Source organism: Corythoichthys intestinalis, chromosome 2 (assembly GCF_030265065.1).
Source record: "Corythoichthys intestinalis isolate RoL2023-P3 chromosome 2, ASM3026506v1, whole genome shotgun sequence".
NCBI classification, from domain to species: Eukaryota; Metazoa; Chordata; class Actinopteri; order Syngnathiformes; family Syngnathidae; genus Corythoichthys; species Corythoichthys intestinalis.
In genome coordinates this window covers 16,101,059-16,122,865 of record NC_080396.1, presented here as the reverse complement: position 1 = coordinate 16,122,865, position 21,807 = coordinate 16,101,059, and the positions used below count along the sequence as shown (strand labels likewise).

At 38.1% G+C, this 21,807-nt stretch overlaps 1 protein-coding gene across 1 annotated transcript in view; it reads right to left on the bottom strand.

Annotated features, from left to right (window-relative positions):
* Positions 1-21,720, bottom strand: part of LOC130904707 (protein bicaudal D homolog 2-like) — a 74,275-nt gene extending 52,555 nt beyond the window's left edge. The window contains exon 1 of the mRNA XM_057817655.1: positions 21,184-21,720. Within this exon, the coding sequence (XP_057673638.1) occupies positions 21,184-21,423 (240 nt within the window). The 5' untranslated portion in view covers positions 21,424-21,720. The remainder of the gene's footprint in view (positions 1-21,183) is intronic.
* Between the last annotated feature and the right edge of the window lie 87 nt (positions 21,721-21,807).

The following is a 21,807-nucleotide window of genomic DNA, read 5'->3' as shown; positions in this document are numbered from 1 at the left end:
TCAATACTGCAAGCTTAGCCAGTACTTCACACAGAACCAGACTATTATTTTTAGAACAACAGTGAGGAATGCGCAATCATGTCACGGTCAATAGTGTGCAGGCAGGAGTTAACTTAATTTACAGCCAGTTACTGATTAGTGGATGCAATGCCAACACCAATGACACTGCTCTAATGAGTAATTGAGAAGCTAATGATTGCTTTAGAGTTTACTCTTCAGTGGCCATCTGCAGAGATTAACCAGCCACTAGTTTGAAATCCCCACTCTCTTGATGGACTCACCCTAGTTACAGTATCAATTTTCAAAAGTTTGAAATTTCAAGGTTTTGCTCACAGTGAATGGTAGCTCTAGAATATTCACATAGAAAGCTGGTGCAACAGTATACTGTGCATCGAGGGAAGTAACGGGAATGGAGGTTGAAATATTAGGCTATTAGCCGCTCTTTGGAACTGTGCCACTGTGAATTATTGTAGGTACTGGAAATGTGTGATAATGAATTGTCAACGTCTGTCAGCAATACTTTTCCTTTGTTATGGACTAGCGGTTCCCTTCGCTAGTACACCACATTGAAACAAAGTGAAACCGCGCAGAATGTATATGAAAATTAGGATTAAGATTTACACCACAATACAGCCATTATGAAACATGTCTAGATTGTTGTAATATTGTATGTGGAATATAATAAGAAAAGCTGTGCTTGAGCATAGACTTCACTACCAGTTGACGAGACTCGGGGCCGATCCGTAGGGTGCTGCTTACTTTCAAAAACTTAAAATTCCAATATTTTCAAAAGCAAAGCAGCTAACAACCTAAAACCAAAACAGGCACCTCCCTTAGGCATATACAGTATGAGTCTCCATGAGCAGCTAAATTAAAAAACTTAAAGTGATTCCCTAATAAAATCCAAATTACATTTGTAAATGCACAAAAATCTCCAAATGCAGGGATAATCACCTATATTTTCAGGATCAATAGCAATATTTAACATATCATATAAAATTTTGGCCCGAAATAGCGACTTAGGTTTTATTTTTAATGAGTGCAAGTTTTCAACAGCTAAAAAAAAAAAATACAAAAAAACCCCTCAATTTTCTCATCAGAAACTTAATACTTGAGGAAAGCATGCAGAATAATCTTAGTTTTACTTAACAAAAGCAAAATTTGCATTTTTCTATCTAAAATCACAATTTATTTAGGTTGAATTCCGATGTTACTATTGCCTCGGCATGTCTTGCAGGCTATCTGGCCCGCTTCGTTTTTATACTGAAATATTACATAAAATAAAACACGTAAAATGCAATATTTTGTATGGATGCAGAAATGTCTAAATTACTAATTTTTGGGGCCAAAAAAATGGACGGTTGGCCGAAAATTACCTGATCGTTTGAATGTAAAGTTACGTTATTGTGTATGGATACAACATGGTGGCCATCACAAAACAAAAAGCTTTTTAAGTTGAAAATTCTTGTAAATAAATGCTTACATCCTGGAAATTCTGCAGATATGAACATAAAACAGTCTAGATTCTTGGTTAAAAGCAAAAAAAATGAGCAGTTATCATTCATTTTATGTACATATTTCAAGCGAAAGTTATGCTATTGTGTATGGAAGCAACATGGCGGCCATCACAAAACAAAGAGCTTTTTAAGTTGAAAGTTCTTGTAAATAAAAACGTAAATCCTAGAATTTCTATAGATATGAACGTAAACGTAAAATAGTGTAGATTCTTTGTTTAAAAGCAAAAAACCGGGCAGTTATCATTCATTTTACGTAAATATTTCAAGCCAAAGTTATGCTAATTTTTTCCCATTCATTTTTTTCACAACGTTTCAAAGTGCATGCATGGTGCTATTTTAAATAATTACCTTGAATCCTCGACCAAATCACTCTTAACCTACTCCTGCCTGCTTGTATGCAGTAAAACCGTCATCCCTTTTCACCTAAATCTGGCATCTGATCACAGGGTGTTTTGAATTTATAGCAGTGAAAGCTGCTTGACACTCTGTCTGGGTCAGCCCCTTACGGGAAGGCGTGGCGCAATGTCTGTAGGAGCTGTCTAGTGAACTGATGAGGAACTCTGTGGCTCGAGTGTACTGTGAGAGCCATACGGTATTTTATTTTAACCATGTTTGATTCACAATGAAGAAAGTGTTCTAGTTAATACTTCTTCTGGTAAATCAGCATAATGACAAAAGGGACACCATAGTCAGCCAATGTCTTTTCTCTATGCTGGTATATAATGTTCCTTACTGATTTGGGGTGAATCAATTTGCAATGCAAAACTGCCTTATCTCGCCTAGTTCATGCTGTTGGATTAGAAGTCCCAGGTCCACATGCCCACACCCCAGGCAAAATGGTGGTCGCGACAGTTGCTACGCTAATTACAGAGACTGGGTAAGGAGAAGTAGGGAATGGGGGTAAAGGCTGCACAGATGGTTCCTCTATGTCTCAGCTCAACCAGCTTGTGCTCCTTGATGTTTTGTCAACCAGCAACACTCTGGTACCGCTACAAATTGAGATTTGCTTAAAAGTGTACTTTTTTCCCCATCTCACCAAGTTATACTACAGTCAAGTTAACTTGTCTACTTACATTCTTTTGGGTTTGTCCTGCCCTCACACCCAGAGATAAGTGGACTAATGACCTCCACAGCACTTACAGCAATTAAAATCTTCTGTATGACTGTTTGTGAACATTCTTTCATCCAACTGGAGTAAACTTGGGTCACAATAGCAGGTCATAATAACCCAAATAGAATAAGTGTTGATAAAGCACAAATTTTGTTAAAGCTTTCTTACAAAAGACCATTTTGGCAAATTCCTAAAAATAGCCAAATGTTTTCATTATGTTATATCAGTATGTTTTCATTTAAAATGGTGAATTCTCTGCATGGTCGGGGTGTGCTTATATTCTCTCAAAGCTTCAAAACATGTAATTGGGAGACACTAAATTTTCTTCAGGTGTGAAATTGAGTTTGAAAAATTGCCGAGATTGACTGGCAATCAGTCAACCAACCAAAAATCACCGGATAGGCTCCTTGACTGACTTGATATAGAGTCCCTGACAAAAGTCTTGTCTGTCGCCTATCCATTTTGTAGGAACAATTGCTAATAACCTGACTTTTGATCATTCAATTTGATAAGACCCTCCCAAATGATGTTGAATGTACAAAAATATATTTGTTTCACTGAAAAAAGATTGATCATTTAATGAAGACAAAGGTCAAATGTTGGCAAGACAAAAGTTTTGTCGCCTACAGAAAGTAGTGTGAAAATTGAACAAAAAATGTACTTCAAATACAAAAACATGTTACATAACATAAGCGAATTAAGTAGTGGTGCTGTGAGATCGAAATTAAATATTTTGTATGACTTCCATGGGCTTGAAGGACTGAATCCATGCAGTTCGGCAAGGATTCATACAATTTATTGATGACGTCATCAGGAACATCAAAGAAAGCAGTCTTGCATGCCTCCCAGAGTTCATCAAAATTCTTGGGTTTTGTCTTCCATGCTTCCTCTTTCATCCTGTTCAAGTCTGGTGAGTGGGCTGGCCAGTCCTGGAGGATCGTGATCTTCTTTGCCTTGAGGAACTTTGAGGTAGAGATTGAAGTATGCGATGGAGCACCATCCTGCTGCAGAATTTGTCCCTTTTTATGGTTAGGAATGTAAGGGTCAGCTAAGATTTGTTGATATTTCAGACTCTATAGTTGCCTTCCACCCTGCAGATCTCTCACACACCCCATACTGGATGTAACCCCAGACCATGATTTTGCCACCACCAAACTTCACTGTTTTCTGAGTGAATCTTGGATCCATGCAGGCTCTAGTAGGTCTCCTGCAATATTTGCGGCGACTGTGGTGTAATTCAATGGAAGATTCATCTGAAAAAGCCTCCTTTTGCCACAAAACTGAAGTTTGGTGGTAGCAAAATCATGGTCTGGGGTTACATCCAGTATGGTGTGTGTGAGATATCTGCAGGTTGGAAGGCAACATAAATAGTCTGAAATATCAACAAATCTTATCTGCCAAACCAATTGAATAATTAAAAGTCAGGTTATTGGCAATTGTTTCTACAAAATGGATAAGCAACAAGACTTTTGTCAGGGACTGTACAGTCTGTTATGTTTGTAGTGTATTTAATGTTCCCTTCAAATTACCAGTGCACTCAAACCAACAAATGGAGAATGTTTTTTTTTCTTTCCAGTTCCACTAAAGCCTGTTCCCACAGAAGACGCTAGCAATGACAGGTGCCCCTCCCATTACACATTCCATCTTTTCTGTTGGCATTATACATTTCTCAAGAACCCCTGAGCGAGAGAGAGCTCCAATCCAATTAACTAGGTTTTGCCATGAAATACAGGCCACAAAACTCATAACCACACATTTGACCATTTTCCACAATGCCTTGGGCCTTAAAAAACCCAACCACAAAAGATTTGCTTTACAAACAACACACAGCAATAGCAGAATTAGGCCTCACTTGAAAAAGGCTACAAAGGGAATGGACGGGAATTGGCGGAAAGTGGTTACTGTGTATAGTGAGAATTAAGATACTGCTGATCTCTGATTATGCAGTAAATTGAGGAAAAAAGAACACCCAAGGTAAAGTGTTGGCAACCATTTTTAATTGCATTATTAAAAAAAAAATCACAGAGGCTTGTGGCTATAGACAATAACAACCACACAGAACTGTAACTTCCTTCGTGTTGTTGGCTGAGGTGACTTCACTGCTGAACCCCATGTAATCATTTCCTGTTATCCTTTTTTAAGATATCCGGCCTATTGTAAACCACAATTCCCTTGCTTCCCAATCCAGCTATTAAAAAAAGACACCTTTCACAAAAACAGGATGTAGATTAGGTAGCAAGTGATGAATATGTTGACTACTTTTTGAAAAAGAGGATTAGCCAGAAAAGATTGTGCTGGCTATCTACCTTATTGGCCCGAATATAAGACTGTGTTTTTTGCATTGAAATAAGACTGAAAAAGTAGGAGTCGTCTTATGTTCAGGGTCTAGACTTTATGCCCATTCGCTAGATGGCGCCAGATATCATTGAAGCGACGGCTGAACTTCAGGAGTAATGTTCTGTCATGACAGATGTCAGCTACTCTCAAGTTTAACCAATTTGCATTATTTTATTGCAATGTTTTTCCTTATTCAGATTTGTTCCAAGACTACAGTTACAGTTAGACCTCACTTTGATGGTTAATGCAGTTATTGCAATTTTGTTGTTTTATCACAATAGATTGGTTTATTTACATTTCAAAAACCAGAAGCCATTCATTTACGAATGTGATTGCACTTTAGTTTACATATTTAAATGTTCAGACATTAAGATTTGAATGAGGCAAAATAACATGCTTTTCCCCTCAAATATATTGTTATAATCATTTGTTTCAGATGTACTGTAATTATTTTCTGTATAAAAATTAATTTGGTGATCAAAAAGTCTTTTTTCAAACTTAAATCTTGAAAAAGAGGGGGTCGTCTTATAATCAGGGCCGTCTTATATTCGGGCCAATACGGTATTTCCATTTACTTTTTTGTATTGCATTGGAACAACATCAGCAACACTGAATAAAATATTATGTAACATACTCTTAGCAGATTTAACTTGTAACAACCATTGTCGCAAAAGGAAAAACTGAGAAAGATGTGATTTTTAGATATCTCACCGTTTCATAATTTGGATGGATTGAAATACAAGTTTTTTTTTAAAGGGCATGAATTAGTAATGCATAAAATACAGTTTTAAACATGTTTTCCCACATGCCAGACATATCTGTTTATATAAGCCGTTGCCAGGATAAATATGACTTAACATGACTTAAATTTGAACCGTGTGCACAATAATTCTAACAGGATAAATATGACTTAACATGACTGTTAGATTTGAACTGCGTGCTCAATAATTCTAACAATGACCTACATTGAACTTGTGCAAAACCATGAGGACAAACATCAAACTAATGTGCGCAATATTTAGAGTTATGAAATAACGGTTTTCCAAACAGGCGATGAAATCGAATTGCCTAAGACAAATTGGGGATAAGGCACTATTGTTTCTGTGGTTTGAAAACTGAATATAAGGCAAATTGAATTTTCACAAAGCCTTTATGAGGACCTCATCAGCTGCTCTTGTACCACAATAGTCCACTGTAATTCGATTACACACTTTTGCCTTTCTACATCATCTTTTAACTACTGCAATGATGTAATCCCTACAAAAAAAAACAACTCATATCTTTATATTATATTAAGATATTATTAGATTTATTCATTCATTTTCCATGCCGCTTATCCTCACGAGGGTTGCGGAGGTACTGGAGCCTATCCCAGCGAACTACGGGCAGTAGGCAGGGGACACCCTGAACTGGTTGCCAGCCAATCGCAGGGCACAAGGAGACATACAACCATTCACGCACACACTCATACCTACGGACAATTTAGAGTGTTCAATCAGCCTACCATGCATGTTTTTGGGATGTGGGAGGAAACCGGAGTTCCCGGAGGAAACCCACGCAGGCACGGGGAGAACATGCAAACTCCACACAGGAAGGCCGAAGCCCGGGATTGAACCCTTGATCTCAGAACTGTGAGGCAGACGTGCTAACCACTCAGCCACCGTGCCGCCATTTTTAGATATATTATTAATAATATTATTAGATATATTATTAAGATATTATATTAAGACTGCACTTAATATGGAGTTGCACGAAAATGAGTTAACCAAAATTCAAATGTATGTTAGGGCCCGAGCGCACTTAGTGCGAAGGCCCTATTGGAATGCAAAGGATTATTTTTTATTTTTTTTCATGGCAAATGAAAATGGCCAATTTGAAGGCCTGAACATGCTCAAAAACTCACCAAAATTTGCACATATATGCGGCTTCGCGTAAATTTCGATAATTTAGCAACGTTAAAAAAAAAAAAAAAAAAATGAAGAAATGGCTCAGTGGCGTCCCCTTGCAATTTTAAAAATGCCCTTTCCTTTGGTGTATTTCAACGACGAGCGATGAAATTTGGGAAAAGGATACGTATGTATGTTTGTACGGTACAAACCCAACAGGAAATCGGGTATTATGGATTGAATCTTGCAGAACATGGCATTTTAGTCAAAAACCAGCATGCACGTTTGAGACCATTACGCCGAGGCAGTAAGTTGAATGCTCCTCAAAATTGGTCAGACTGTTCATGACACATATGAGATGTTAGGTTATCAAAATGGTGACATTTCATTCACGGGCCTGACCTGGGCAGGGGAGCAAATGCGGCGCATTTTTGACAACACGCCAATTCAGTAAATGACTAGTAACCTGGATATCTGTCTGTTGTCGACTGCCAACGCCCGACCTGCGTGCCGTCCCACTTTGCCTGAGCTCCGAGTTGCGCCATACCGCGACGGCCCGTTCAGTCCTGCTTGCAGGGCTAGTTATTATTATATTCCAAAGTGGTACAACTTTGAACAAATTAGAATATCCCGAAAAGGCTGCTGTATTTCTGCAGTTAAACGTTAAAGATGAATTAAACATATTAAATGAATGAATAAAATGCAAATCAACTTATATCTGGCTCAATAAAACCTGTTGGTTTCATCTTTTATGGTAAATTGTCAAAATTAAACAACTTTTACTTGATATTCAAAATTTTCAGGTAGTACTGTACTTAGTAGTCACGCCTATCTTTCTAAGCAAATACTGTATTGCCTCTCCTTGAAGTGTAAGCCTTTGTCATGTAAAGCGTCAACTCTTAAAATCATGATAGATTAGCAGCCGAAACTCCCTCATTATTTTGCAGAACCATATGGTGGCAAGTGATAGATATTGCTGTAAAAACAAATTCATAATATGAGGTACATTATAAAGTATGTGGCAAGTATAGTATCAAGTCCAAAGCTTTACTGGAACAGCAATGTGAAAGGTCTTTTTGTTCATATTTCAGACTTAGTATTTTTGGAAGTAGGACAGTGTTTGGGCCAGAAATGGCTCTTTCTAAAGAGTACTGTCAAAGCTAATGTGAAATTACCTTGGAAAGGTACCTGCCTGCTACTGACTGGCCAGTGTCCACCGAGAACGGGTGGGCCTGGCAGATGCCCAGTCCCCTCTAAACCCTGCATAGTGGTGGGGATTCATCCTCTTATGCCCCGAGGGGAGAGGATTTGAGTCTTTATTTAGGGCCATTTAGAAAAGATTACCCCTCAACTGCAGACTTGCAGTCAAGAATGGATAAAAGGGATGATCAGAATACTTCAACAATCTGAAAGTTTTAGTACTTCCTAGGTCTATATTTTGAAAGCTCCGAAAAAGTGGAAGGGTTTTTTTTTTTTTTTTGCAACAAGCTAAAAGAATGTCAATAAAATCATAAGCACACTTTTGACCTGGAAGGTATGGTTCATATGCATACCTGTCAAGTTGTACGGTTTTGGCGTAATTTGTACAAGTGAGCACGGATTTTTAAATGTGTACGCCATACGTTCAAAATCTGTACGTTTTTCGTGCATTACGTTTTTTTTCCTCCGTTCGGATTTTGTCACCGTTTCGGCAACAAGACAATGTCCGTTAATATGCGTTACTACGTTGGTTGAATAACACAAGAAAAGTCAGAGACACGGAGAGAGAAGAGTGTTTGTTGTGACGCTGTAGCAAACGCGATGCTAGGCTAGCTGGCTCCAATATTTCCTGACTGTAGCCGACAGCCTACAATCCACGCCCACTTGATGCAACACTAAATATCATATGCATATAGAACAGAAGCGAAATGACAGACTTGGCGGCATTAGTAAACAGCCGCCATTTTAAAGCAATAGACTTATCAGAAAGGCTTCATTGTAGTGAACCTCCCTAGCGAACCTAAGTAACTTTTTATCTAAAATACTCCTAAATCGGCAAAATCTTGACTTCAATCCGTCTTTAGAAGATGAAACAGTTTTAAAACTTTCACGTTGAAAGTAGACAGAAGGGAACTAATGCAAAAACGGGAGCAATTTTAAACACTTCAACAGTTGATTCACAACATTAAATGACTTCCAAACATAGCAAAGGCTACTATGTTTTTTGTTTTTTTGAAAAAATGAAGAAAAAAAAAACATGAAATGTAACACCAGTTACTTTGCCAAGTAACCAATTACTCTTACATTAAGGTAACTGAGTTACTAATTCAATTACGTTTTGGGAGAAATAATTTGTAACTGTAATTAATTACTTTTTAAAAGTAAGATTAACAACACTGGTCGTAAAGATGAAGTCTGCAGAATGAAAGCGAAAGCGGAGATTTTATTCTGCCAATTTGTTGCCGAACACAATTTGCCTGCAACTATTGCTGATCTCTTCCCAGAATTAGCAAAAGAAATGTTCCCTGACACAAAGATTGCATCGGTAAGTTAATTTTATCAATTGACCTTTTTCATTTATAATTGGATATACTAACGAACTACCTTCAAGTCAAACTGAATTGCGAGCTGAAGTGCCATGAAGTGCAGCCATCAAAAGACATGATAGAAATTGCTACATACAATTATAACAAAAGTCACTGTTTAATTTTAGTAATCATGATGTAGCTGAAGATATTGATTGTTCTTTGACTGCATCAGGTCATATGTTACAATATTACCAATAAATTCATATTATTTAAAAAATGGAGTATTGTTTTTGTTTCATGTTGCACGCCATATACAAAGTCGAACGATTATAGTCACCAATTTGTAAGGGCATACGTCACTATTTATAAGACTGCCAATGGCCTCGGGTTGACATGTATGCAGATGTCATATTTTTACATGGCTCTAACATTTCAGATAAACCTCAAATGGTTCCCTTTTGATATGTGAGACATTTAGTACAATGTCAAAATGAGATACTGTATGGCACTCCTTTACATGCAATGCGTATTTTATCTAATTATATGTTCAGAATAATCTAAGCGTAAACCCTCACTTCAGAAACTTTCACTTTGAGGTTTGCAACTTCAAGTTGTGTTTGAGCGTGCTTTAAGAAAACCCATCATAAGCATTGAAAAAACAGGCCTTTGGCCCTTTTATCACGTTTAACAAAAATGAGTTTCCTAAAATGTTAAAAGTACCATCGCTCTGCATTTTATTTTATTTTTTTGCAAATATGGATACCTTGGAAAAAGCAACAACAACAACAACAACAAAAAAATCAATTCCTAAAGTTTTTCCACAAGTGTGTCATTTTTGTGAAGGGTTAACATATCATTGTCAAAGAACAGAGGGCGATGCAGAACAAAAGTAGTCAATCCTTTCAAATGTAAGCACGAAGATAGGCATGTGCCGGTTACCGGTTTCACGGTTTACAGTGGTGTGAAAATGTCGCGGTTTCAAAACCACTAAAATTTTCTGTCAGACCGTAGTAAGGTATTCGCTATTTTTCATACGTCAAAAATGTAGCCAGAAGCGGCGTGGCGCGGCAGCGCTCACCCCCTCCCGTTTGTTGCTGTGCGTAAAAGTGACACTATCGACTAGACAGCCAGCAAACCCAAAAACATAGACTCCAGACATAAGGCGTTCTTTTCTTCAATTTATTGAGCTCTCAAATCGTGGTAAGTGGAAAATACAAAATAAATACATTAAAAACATTGCACAATTGTATTTTTCCATGTATGAGTAGCTTCAACAGATTAGCACCATGAAAAAGTTCGCCAAAAACAAAAGACACATTTTCCTTTCAAATTCGATATACAAACTAACTGAGAGCTTACAAAGACGAATGTTAGCCTAGGCTTAGCTGGGAGAGCAACTTCGTCGAGTGTTATAGCCGCAGAGTGAGAAAACAAGCTTGATTCACTTGAATGAAGGGGAAAAAGAGAGAGCGTCAAAGATCGTTAATTGCGAAAGATGATCTTGCCCTAAGCACAAATCCACGTTCGCTGGATCAAGGGGAGGTCTCACTCCCAATGTTTTTTTTAGATGAAACTTTTCCACAACAATATTTACATTTTAACTAACTTATACATTTTTAACTATCTTATTAAGTTATGAATTCTTTAAATTCTTTTTAACACAAAGGCATGACATCATGTAGACTAGAGTTGACAAGGTGGCTGAAAATGGCAAAACTTCACTTGAGCTTTTCCATCCTCAAAAAAAGAGAAAAAGTCATGCAGTATCAATTTTTTAAAAATTTATTCAGAAGTGTTTTTACTTTTTTATAGAAATTATTTTGTTCATGCTCTAATCTTGAGCAACTTGAGCTGTGGCTGTGGGCATAGTCAATGTTATAATTTTAATTAAAATATATATATATTTTTTTATTTTATTGATCATTTATTTATTTCAACAATATATCCATGTTACAATTTGCAACTATGTTCTGAAAAATAAAAAAAATCCTGTTCAATAGAAAAAAATTATTTTTTTAACCCATACATCTCAAAATAACACATTTTGGAGCTATAATTGCAATACCGTGATACCGTGAAACCGCGATATTTTTGCTCACGGTTATCGTACCGTCAAAATCTTATACTGGCACATGCCTACACGAAGACTTTTTTATTATTTAACTGTGTGAGATGCAAGACCTGTGTTAACCCCAACAAAATATTTCTCACTCACAAACAAAGGCTAACAAGGCTAACTAACCACCGAGCCTAGACACCATCAAAGCTGAACAATATTTAGGGTGTCAACATCAAATCCCGCTATGCACAGCTGTTTCCACATTGACTTCAGGGACACATAATGTGAACCAGAGTCTCTGTGACCACACTGAATCATTGCGCAAAAGACTTGGCACTGGCAGCTCCCAAACCTAAGGCAGAGAAACAACTCATTTGACTACGAACTTTTAGAGGAACTACAGCTTCCCTCACTCGTGCTTTAACAGTTGTAGGTGCGGCACATGATGTCATCTGCGACTGGCTTAAGGATAAGAATATCAACAACAGCTGAGGGAACATAAGCCTACCTACCTATGCAGTGTAGTCCAGTATAATGTCATTAGTTCCATCACCTGACTGCAAACGTAAACCAACCTCTAACTTTGTTATTAGACTAGGTTGCGGTTTCTCTCAACACTATGTGAATAGTGATTACCTATGGCCTTGTATCCACCACACTGGTCAGTTAGTAGTAGTACCAGAACATAGAAACAGATGGCCTTTGGCCAAATTGACCTGACACTGTCGTGCTCCCAGTGAATTATGTGAAAATTGGAGTCTACGTGTTCTGTTTTTGTTTAGCTTTTCCTTTTTCTTTGGTTTGAAAGGATGTCCATATAATAGGAAATAAACATAATGGATTGCACTTGGTCCCTGGAGAGATTCAAATAATAGGAAAGGGAATAACGTGGGTGAAAGCAAATGAGAGATTGGAAAACCCTGCTGGGTGACACAATGCCAGATGGCAGACAATGGCATTGATTGACAATATAAATAGAAATTTACCTCTTTTATAATAAAACAAAGACATAAAAACTATCACAATCATCTAACGCATCAACACATTCAAACAGCACACCTACTGTAGAAGCACTGTGACCACTTACGGTCGGATATAGAATTGTGCTGTTACTAGGCAACGCCACAGCACAAAATTCCTCTATCACACTGCCAGGAGAGAAGTGAGAAAATGTGGGTGGAAATATTAACAGTCCATCCAGCAGTAGATAAGAACGCGAGAAAGGCCATGAGGGAAATTGATATTTATACATTGCTACTGGTTTCTGTCTAAAGATTGAACAAAAGAGGCAAATATTACTAGTTGTTGTACACCAAATATATGTACACAAAAGGTAAACCACATTTTTGTTGTACAAATGCATCAAGACAAATGTGTTTAAGCTCAGTAAGGAGATTCTTCAGTTACCTGGGAAAATCTCTTAGACATTCTATTGCAGTCTTATTAAGACGTATACACAACAAGATGTAATCAAACTTCCATCACTGTCAATGTAAAAAGAAATGTAAAAAGAAGTCCTAAGGGTCAGATAACAAGGGTTTTAAATATGACCCAAGACTAGATCATTTTATTTGTTTTGCTAGGAAACTTAGATATTGCTAAGAACAAATGTCTATATTGAATTAAAGTGTAATCAATTTCAGATTTAGTCTTATCACTGTCACAGGTTCTTCAACAAGCAGTATAGGGTAAATCCAGAGGAACAATAGAGGATCATGTTTGTATTTCATTTAAGATAACATCATTGTTCTTCTTTATTAAAACCACTGTTGTATGAAATTGAAGAAGCCATATATCATGTTATTCTCTAATCAAACAGAACCCCCCGTTTTTGACAGGAACACAACTATTGATTTTATGCTTCTATCATAGTGATAGGGATGCCCTTACATGAGGAAAACACAGCTTTATGGCTGAATTTCTATTTAAACATGGATTCAGCATTAGACAAAATGAGCACCATGACCACATTAGACTGATATGGGTTTTTCAGGACCGATATCGATTAGGAGCGGGAACCTCTTGGTACCTCACGATACGATACGATACGTGATACAAAGCTCACGGTAATGATGACGATACAATGATTATCGATACATTGGTCAGGAAATCATTCTAGGATATTCTACAAACAACGAATAAACAGAAAAACAAGCTTATGTTGTGAATTGGAATGAATTTATCACTAGTAGACGTTCAATCCATTTGAAGTCGGAGGGTAGCAGGGAATGAACGTTCGTTCGTTCGCTGCCATCCCTCCCACTTCAAACAGATTAAACGTCTATGACCGTCAGTGTCAGCAAATGCCATGCAATGAGGTAATTTTGGGCCATTTAAGGTTATTTACCTACTGATTTTCAGTAACTTCCTGTTGATTTGGGTGTATTTTATGGGTCACTTCCTGTTTATTTTGAGTTACAGAACAGGAAATGACCTGGGAATCACCCAAGTAAATAGGCAGTGACTCAAACTCAACAGGAAATGACCTGTAAATGCCCTGAAAATCGGACAGAAGGACTGTGAATGCGCTGGTTCCCAATGAACGAACGATCAACTTCAAAATCTAAATGGATTGGGCGTCGAACACCGTCAATGCAGCCTTAGAGTTAACTGAGACACAATTATGGTGGAAGATTTTGGTAGCAACTTGTTGGTTCCTTTTTAGTTATTTATTTATTTATTTTTAGACATGATTCCTTTTTAAAACGATACCTCGATTCTTGGCAGTCGCATATTGATAACCTTTTGGGATACAAAGTATCACGATATATCACCATTTCGATATTTTGTCACACCCCTGATATCGATAATTGATTATTAGTAGTTAGTGGGGCCATTTTTTTGGAGCCGACATTCATTTGCAGTTCAAGTGTGAAAATTGGTGTAAAAAAATTGAATAATGCTGAAATGCCTAGAGCTTGTTTACTGAATCACAAAAAATAGAAAATAATAGCTAATAATAGGGGATTGCGTGGTTCAGTGGTAGTCGTTCCCCAACCAGGCCCGGAGTGACTAATCGGGAGCTTCTGGACGATTCCAGAAGGGCCGGCCGGCCAGATGGGCCGGTCCGGGTTTTATTTAAAAAAAAAAAAAAAATTAGACTGTTATAATTTTTTCTTTGGTATTTATTTATGACAGTGTCACTGAGTATAACTTACATTCTATTACTGCTGTCCCTGTGGGCCGTCTGAAAAAAAAATATATATATATACAGTATTATTTTTTTCCAGACTCATCCTCACGTGCGCAGACGAAAAATACAGCATGCAGCTCCGCCCCCTAATTGTAGTCTGTATTGAGCCAAATTAGCTGCTATGTCGGTGCTCGGATGGATAAATAACAGCAAGGGTGGCGCTGAAAAATAAGAATTAAAAAGAGAAAAGCACTCGTGAAAGAATCGGCAAAATGCGAGAAAATAGCTAATTTTTTTCATGCAACGACCTCGCTGCCTCAAACTACAGAGGATTACAACGAAAGTGGTAAGGCCAGATGGCAAATAAAATGCAACTTGCACCGTGTGATACGACAATATGTAATTGTGGAAACTTTGGCTTCTTGTAGCACCTCACAAGGGATATGTAGCAGCAAGCATTAGCCATAATGAACACACCACAGGTGCAGAGCTGGAAGGTAGGATTGCCATGTCGTTCAGCGAGTGAACATTAGAATTATAATAATCAATTACGTGGCGTTTTTAAAGTGGAAATTGAAAATGGATAGTAGTATCATTAGAAGTTGTTACAATATGCAATACGTATTCTTTATTTTTCATATTGTTATGTTGCTATGTTTGTTTTATCTGTAAGCACTCATTTTGTTAATATTTGATGTTGCAGAAAAGGTCTTATTTATTGATTTATTTTAGGGCTGTCAAAATTATCGCGTTAATGGGCGGTAATTAATTTGTTTAATTAATCACGTTAAAATATTTGACGCAATTAACGCACATGCCCTGCTCAGACAGATTTAAATGACAGTACAATGACATGCCCACTTGTTAATTGTGTTTTATGGAGTTTTGCTGCCCTCTGCTGGCGCTTGGGTGCGACTGATTTTATAGGCTTCAGCACCCGTGAGCATTGTGTAAGTAATTATTGACATCAACAATGGCGGGCTACTAGTTTATTTTTTGATTGAAAATTTTACAAATTTTATTAAAACGAAAACATTAAGGGGTTTTGATATAAAATTTCTATAACTTGTACTAACATTTATCTTTTAAGAACTACAAGTCTTTCTATCCATGGATCGCTTTAACAGAATCTTAATAATGTTAATGCCATCTTGTTGATTTATTGTTATAATAAACAAATACAGTCCTTATGTACCGTATGTTGAATGTATATATCCATCTTGTGTCTTGTCTTTCCATTCCAACAATAATTTACAGAAAAATACAGCATATTTTATAGATGGTTGGAATTGCGATTAATTACGATTAATTTCTAAGCAGTAATTAACTCGATTAAAAATTTTAATCGTTTGACAGCCCTAATTTATTTTTCAAATGTATCATTTAATAGTTTTTTTAAAATTCATTTTTAAATTTGTTCAAAATGATGTTGTGTTGCACTTGTTAAAATAAAGCCACCTTGTTAAACAACCATTACCTGCACTGAATTGGAATACACAGAATTACAGTACACGGCTTTAGAGAACACTGAACTTAACACGTGTATGCATAGTGACATTATTTTAAATGAGTGGGCCGGTCTGAGGCATGAAATTCCAGGGCCGAAAATGAGTCCCACTCCGGCCCTGTCCCCAACCATGAGGTTGTGGGTTCGATTCTCCATCCTGATCAACTCGTTCGTCTCAGTATCTTTGAGCAAGATACTGAACCCCACGTTGATCCTGTTGCTGCCTAAACAGTAGGTAGCTGAGGACATAGTGTAAGCGCTTTGAGGGCCTTAAAAAGGTGGAAGTGTAACTCTATTTACCATTATCATTTTACCAATCAGAGGACTGAGTGAATACTAGTGCAGGAGACAGCAGGCGGAAGAGAGAGGCGCAGCGGCAGCATCTGAGCGGAAATGACCCAGTTTTGAATTGATTTTTTCATATCTGCCGGTCGGATTTAAAATAAAGGCCGTTACCGATATACATCAAATTTCAAAATATCGGCCCGGCCGATAACCGGTCAATCTCTAGACCAAACTGTATTTATATACAGTGGGGCAAATAAGTATTTAGTCAACCACTAATTGTGCAAGTTCTCCCACTTGAAAATATTAGAGAGGCCTGTAATTGTCAACATGGGTAAACCTCAACCATGAGAGACGGAATGTGGAGAAAAAAAACAGAAAATCAGATTGTTTGATTTTTAAAGAATTTATTTGCAAATCATGGTGGGAAATAAGTATTTGGTCAATACCAAAAGTTCATCTCAATACTTTGTTATGTACCCTTTGTTGGCAATAACTGAGGCCAAACGTTTTCTGTAACTCTTCACAAGCTTTTCACACACTGTTGCTGGTATTTTGGCCCATTCCTCCATGCAGACCTCCTCTAGAGCAGTGATGTTTTGGGGCTGTCGTTGGGCAACACGGACTTTCAACTCCCTCCACAGATTTTCTATGGGGTTGAGATCTGGAGACTGGCTAGGCCACGCCAGGATCTTGAAATGCTTCTTACGAAGCCACTCCTTTGTTGCTCTGGCTGTGTGTTTGGGATCATTGTCATGCTGAAAGACCCAGCCACGTCTCATCTTCAATGCCCTTGCTGATGGAAGGAGATTTTCACTCAAAATCTCTCGATACATGGCCCCATTCATTCTTTCCTTTACACAGATCAGTTGTCCTCGTCCCTTTACACAAAAACAGCCCCAAAGCATGATGTTTCCACCCCCATGCATCACAGTGGGTATGGTGTTCTTCGGATGCAATTCAGTATTCTTTCGCTTTCAAACACGAGAACCTGTGTTTCTAGCAAATAGTTCTATTTTGGTTTCATCTGACCATAACACATTCCCCCAGTCCTCTTCTGGATCATCCAAATGCTCTCTAGCGAACCGCAGACGGGCCTGGACGTGTACTTTCTTCAGCAGGGGACACGTCTGGCAGTGCAGGATTTGAGTCCCTGGCGGTGCATTGTGTTACTGATAGTAGCCTTTGTTACTGTGGTCCCAGCTCTCTGTAGGTCATTCACTAGCTCACAGTTCTTGTTATCATTTTGACGCCATGGGGTGAGATCTTGCATGGAGCCCCAGATCGAGGGAGATTATCAGTGGTCTTGTATGTCTTCCATTTTCTAATAATTGCCCCCACAGTTGATTTCTTTACACCAAGTGTTTTACCTATTGCAGATTCAGTCTTCCCAGGCTGGTGCAGGTCAACAATTTTGTCTCTGGTGTCCTTCGACAGCTCTTTGGTCTTGGCCATAGTGGAGTTTGGAGTGTGTCTGACTGGGTTTGTGGACAGGTATCTTTTATACCCATAATGAGTTAAAACAGGTGCCATTAACACAGGTAACGAGTGGAGCCTCATTAGAAGACGTTAGACCTCTTTGACAGCCAGAAATCTTGCTTTTTGTAGGTGACCAAATACTAATTTTCCACTCTAATTTGGAAATAAATTCTTTAAAAATCAAACAATGTGATTTTCTGATTTTTTTCCACATTCTGTCCCTCATGGTTGAGGTTTACCCATGTTGACAATTACATGCCTCTCCAATCTTTTCAAGTAGGAGAATTTGCACAATTGGTGGTTGACTAAATACTTATTTGCCCCACTGTAATGCTGTTTAATCCAGCAAAGGGGGTTCATCGGTGAATGATGAAAACTGCTGTATTTAAAAGGGATCCAGGAGGCCAGTTCTGTGAACACTTGCTGCTTTTATTAAAAAAAAAAAAAAAATCAAAAAACAATCGCATGTCCCACGATGGGACTGGACAGTTTTTAAGAATGATAAAATCAGTGATCATTTCTCATCGTTCACATGATGTTGGGTTTAGTAAACTCATTCTAAGATATTGTTATGGCTTTGAAGAGGTGTTTGGTTACATAATACATATACATATACATATAAAAAAAAGTGAAAAAAAGACCAGAGCCTGTTGTGACTTCCTTGAAACGCTATTACAATAACATGGGATTAATTAGTAGAGCAGAGCTGATTTTGTTGACATAATTGACTAAATTATCCAAACAAAACTAGCTTCAAGAGGACATAAAAAGGGGAAAACTACGGTATGCATTTGCAAAGACATTTACTAGTCAAGTTATTCAGTTATTTTTTATCATCACAATCGTCATGGTCTCTGCAGGGTTCAACAAGCCAAATTTAAGACTTTTAAATACTTTTTTTTTTTATCACTATAAGGAATCAAATTTAAGACCAATTTCAGATCATTAACAGCAAAAAGCGTACAAAAGATTTAAAGGAAAATTGGAGGCCCGGAATTACATGCAACATACTGTATATGAATTCATCCCCTGCTCTTTCTCACTGTGATACAAACGAGCACGAAGTACTACTACTTAGTGGAATAGTAAAGTAACGTCAATTCAAAAGCTAACTGAATGTTTCTCACCACAAGGAACAATAAAAACTGAGGTGTGATGGGCTGAATCTATACAGTTTAAAAAGCCATCTCTTTTCTGGCCTGGTTGGCTGTGCAGTGACTGCAGATCCCGCAGTATGCGTATCCGGGATACGAGTTGGGATTGGGAACCTCTTGGTAACTTACGATACGTTACGATTTGCGACACAAAGCTCACGATAACGATGATCTGACGATATAACGATACAACGATTTTCGATACATTGGTTGGGAAATCACTTTAGGATATTCTACAAAAACTAATAAACAAAAAAACAAGCTTCTGCTGTGAATTGGAATGAGTTTATCACTAGTAGAGGTCCAATCCATTCGAGCTGGGAGGGTGGCAGCTAAAGCTGCAGCTATCGATTACTTTAGTAGTCGATTAATCAAAGAACTAGTTAGTCCGAATAATCGAGTAATCGGATAAGAACATGAAAAATTTAAATATCTGAGCTGGGCCTCAAACGGTATTAAAAAAAAAAAAAAAAAAAAAAGAGGATATATGTACAACAAAAGAACAATTGGCAAATTTACATAGCAAGAGTCCACTAGCTTAAACGCTATAAAATGCTAACTTTTTTTTTTTACAATGCTCTTAACAAATGGTTCAGACACGTATTCCCACAAAAAACAGCTAATTATACCTATAAACTAAATTATGAATGCATAAAAAACATTAGCTCAAACAAGAACTTAGCTTATGTTGGTCTTAAGAGGGATCAGTTGGATTCAGCCATGTGAAATGAGGCAGACCAGAGGGCAGTGTATCCACCCAAATCAATAAAACTAAATGCAAATACTTTCGAAATTACAACGCCACTTTAATTAAACGAATACTCGAAGCAATAAAATTTAATTCGAATACTTTTTTCTAATCGAATACCCGAGTTAATCGATTAATCGTTGCAGCACTAGTGTTCATTCCCTGCCATCCCTCCCACTTCAAACGGATTGAACGTCTATGGCTGTCAGTGGCAGCCAATGCCAGGCAATGAGTAATTTTGGGCCATTTAAGGTCATTTACCTGTTGATTTTGGTGTATTGTATGGGTCACTTACTGTTTATTTTGCGTTACAGAACAGGAAGTGACCTGGGAATCACCCAAATGAATAGGCAGCGACTCAAACTCAAGAGGAAATGACCTGTAAATGCCCTAAAATGAAAAGCAAGTGACCTGTAAATGCCCCGAAAATCGGACCGAATGACTTTGAATTCTCTGGTTTTGAATGAACGAACGTTCCCAGTCTAAATGGATTGGGCGTCGAGCACAGTCAATGGCAGCCTTTTTTTTTTTTTTGGGACACCTTTTTAAAACGATATCTCGATTCTTGACAGGAGCATATTGATAACCTTTTGTGATACAAGGTATCACGATATATCACCATTTCAATATTTTGTCACACCCGTAATATGAGTAACCAAAAACTAGCTGGTCTGGGCAAGAATTTGCTTCCCCGACCTCCATGACTAGCATATGATTGTAAAGTAGCATTTCTGCCTGTCCACAGTCAAACAACAAAAGACTAAACAATTGGACACAGTGAGGGAGACGGGTGGGAGTTACTCCAGCCACTGTAGGAAACAGGCACCTCCATTATGCCTCTCAAACTAAACTTCAACTGTCACATTCTTTCCATTCCCCAAGGATTGGAACGTGCCTGCTTTCCTCTGTCGGTTGCTCATCCTCCTCTCTTCTGAGCGGGAAGGTTTCGAAATTCAAATCCACTCCTCCCCTTATAACAAACTGGTCATTCTTGTCAGCATAACTTTTTAGACCATTACGGCAATGCAAATTTGAACATTTTGAATATGATTTGACTGTGATAATAATATTATCTAACAAATCTGAAACGATTTCATGATTTTAAAGTACAGTTTCAGGAACAACAGTAAACAAATCTTAACCTACTTCCATTTTAGAGTACACAGAAAAGGAGGCATGAATTAATAAAGGCTGAAAAGCAACAGGGGCCTGAGTAAAGAGGGGGTTGGGTGTACAGCAGCCCATCCTCATCTTGACCTTGCCGCATGCATGAGTGACAACTATTTTTAGGTGGATGATATTTCAAATAATGCAATGGCAACATGTTAAAAAAATAATTTATCTAAAGATATAAGAGTAAAGCGTGAGACGCCATCATGAAACGCAATCTTTGTCCTTCAAAGCCAATAACACATATGAGTATACTACACTTTATTTCATGTGCATTTTTTCTTTTTTACCTCTTTCAGTAGGTCGAGCTCCTGCCTTACACCTTCAAACTCTATCTCCAGCTCGTCGTACTGCTGTTTGAGCTGCTGTTTCTCCTCCAGTACCGCCAACCCATACTCAGCTGCCTGGATCTTCTCGTTGGTGGTTTCGCCCAGTTCCCGGGCCAGACGTTGAATCTCGGCCCGCATCCATTCCGGACCGGCCTTGAGCAACACCAACGGGTCGGGGTAGCCCTGATCTTCCACGGACATTTTCGTGACGGATGACGACGCTTCAACCAGCTGGTCTCAGACAAGAAGGATGCGGTCCCTGTTCAGGCGATGTGTCCTTGAAGAACGGTTGGTTGCTTAAATTCGTCTGTATTTGAATTGCATGATTGCTATGTTAGCGTTTTTCGTTGCCGCTGTAGCGTCTTTGATCATGTAGATGACTCCGTTCAAACCCCACTTAGGATATTCGCTGCAATCACTAAGGAATGCCTCATCGTCTGGGGTTTTCCTCACCCCTTCGCCGGCTTGTCCCTGCACTAGCGCAGGAGTGGGCGTGTACTAATTATGACGATAGAGAACGGATGGAGTAGTTCTGTTTATCACTTTCAGCATAAAACGCGCAAACGCATACCATTTCATAACAAA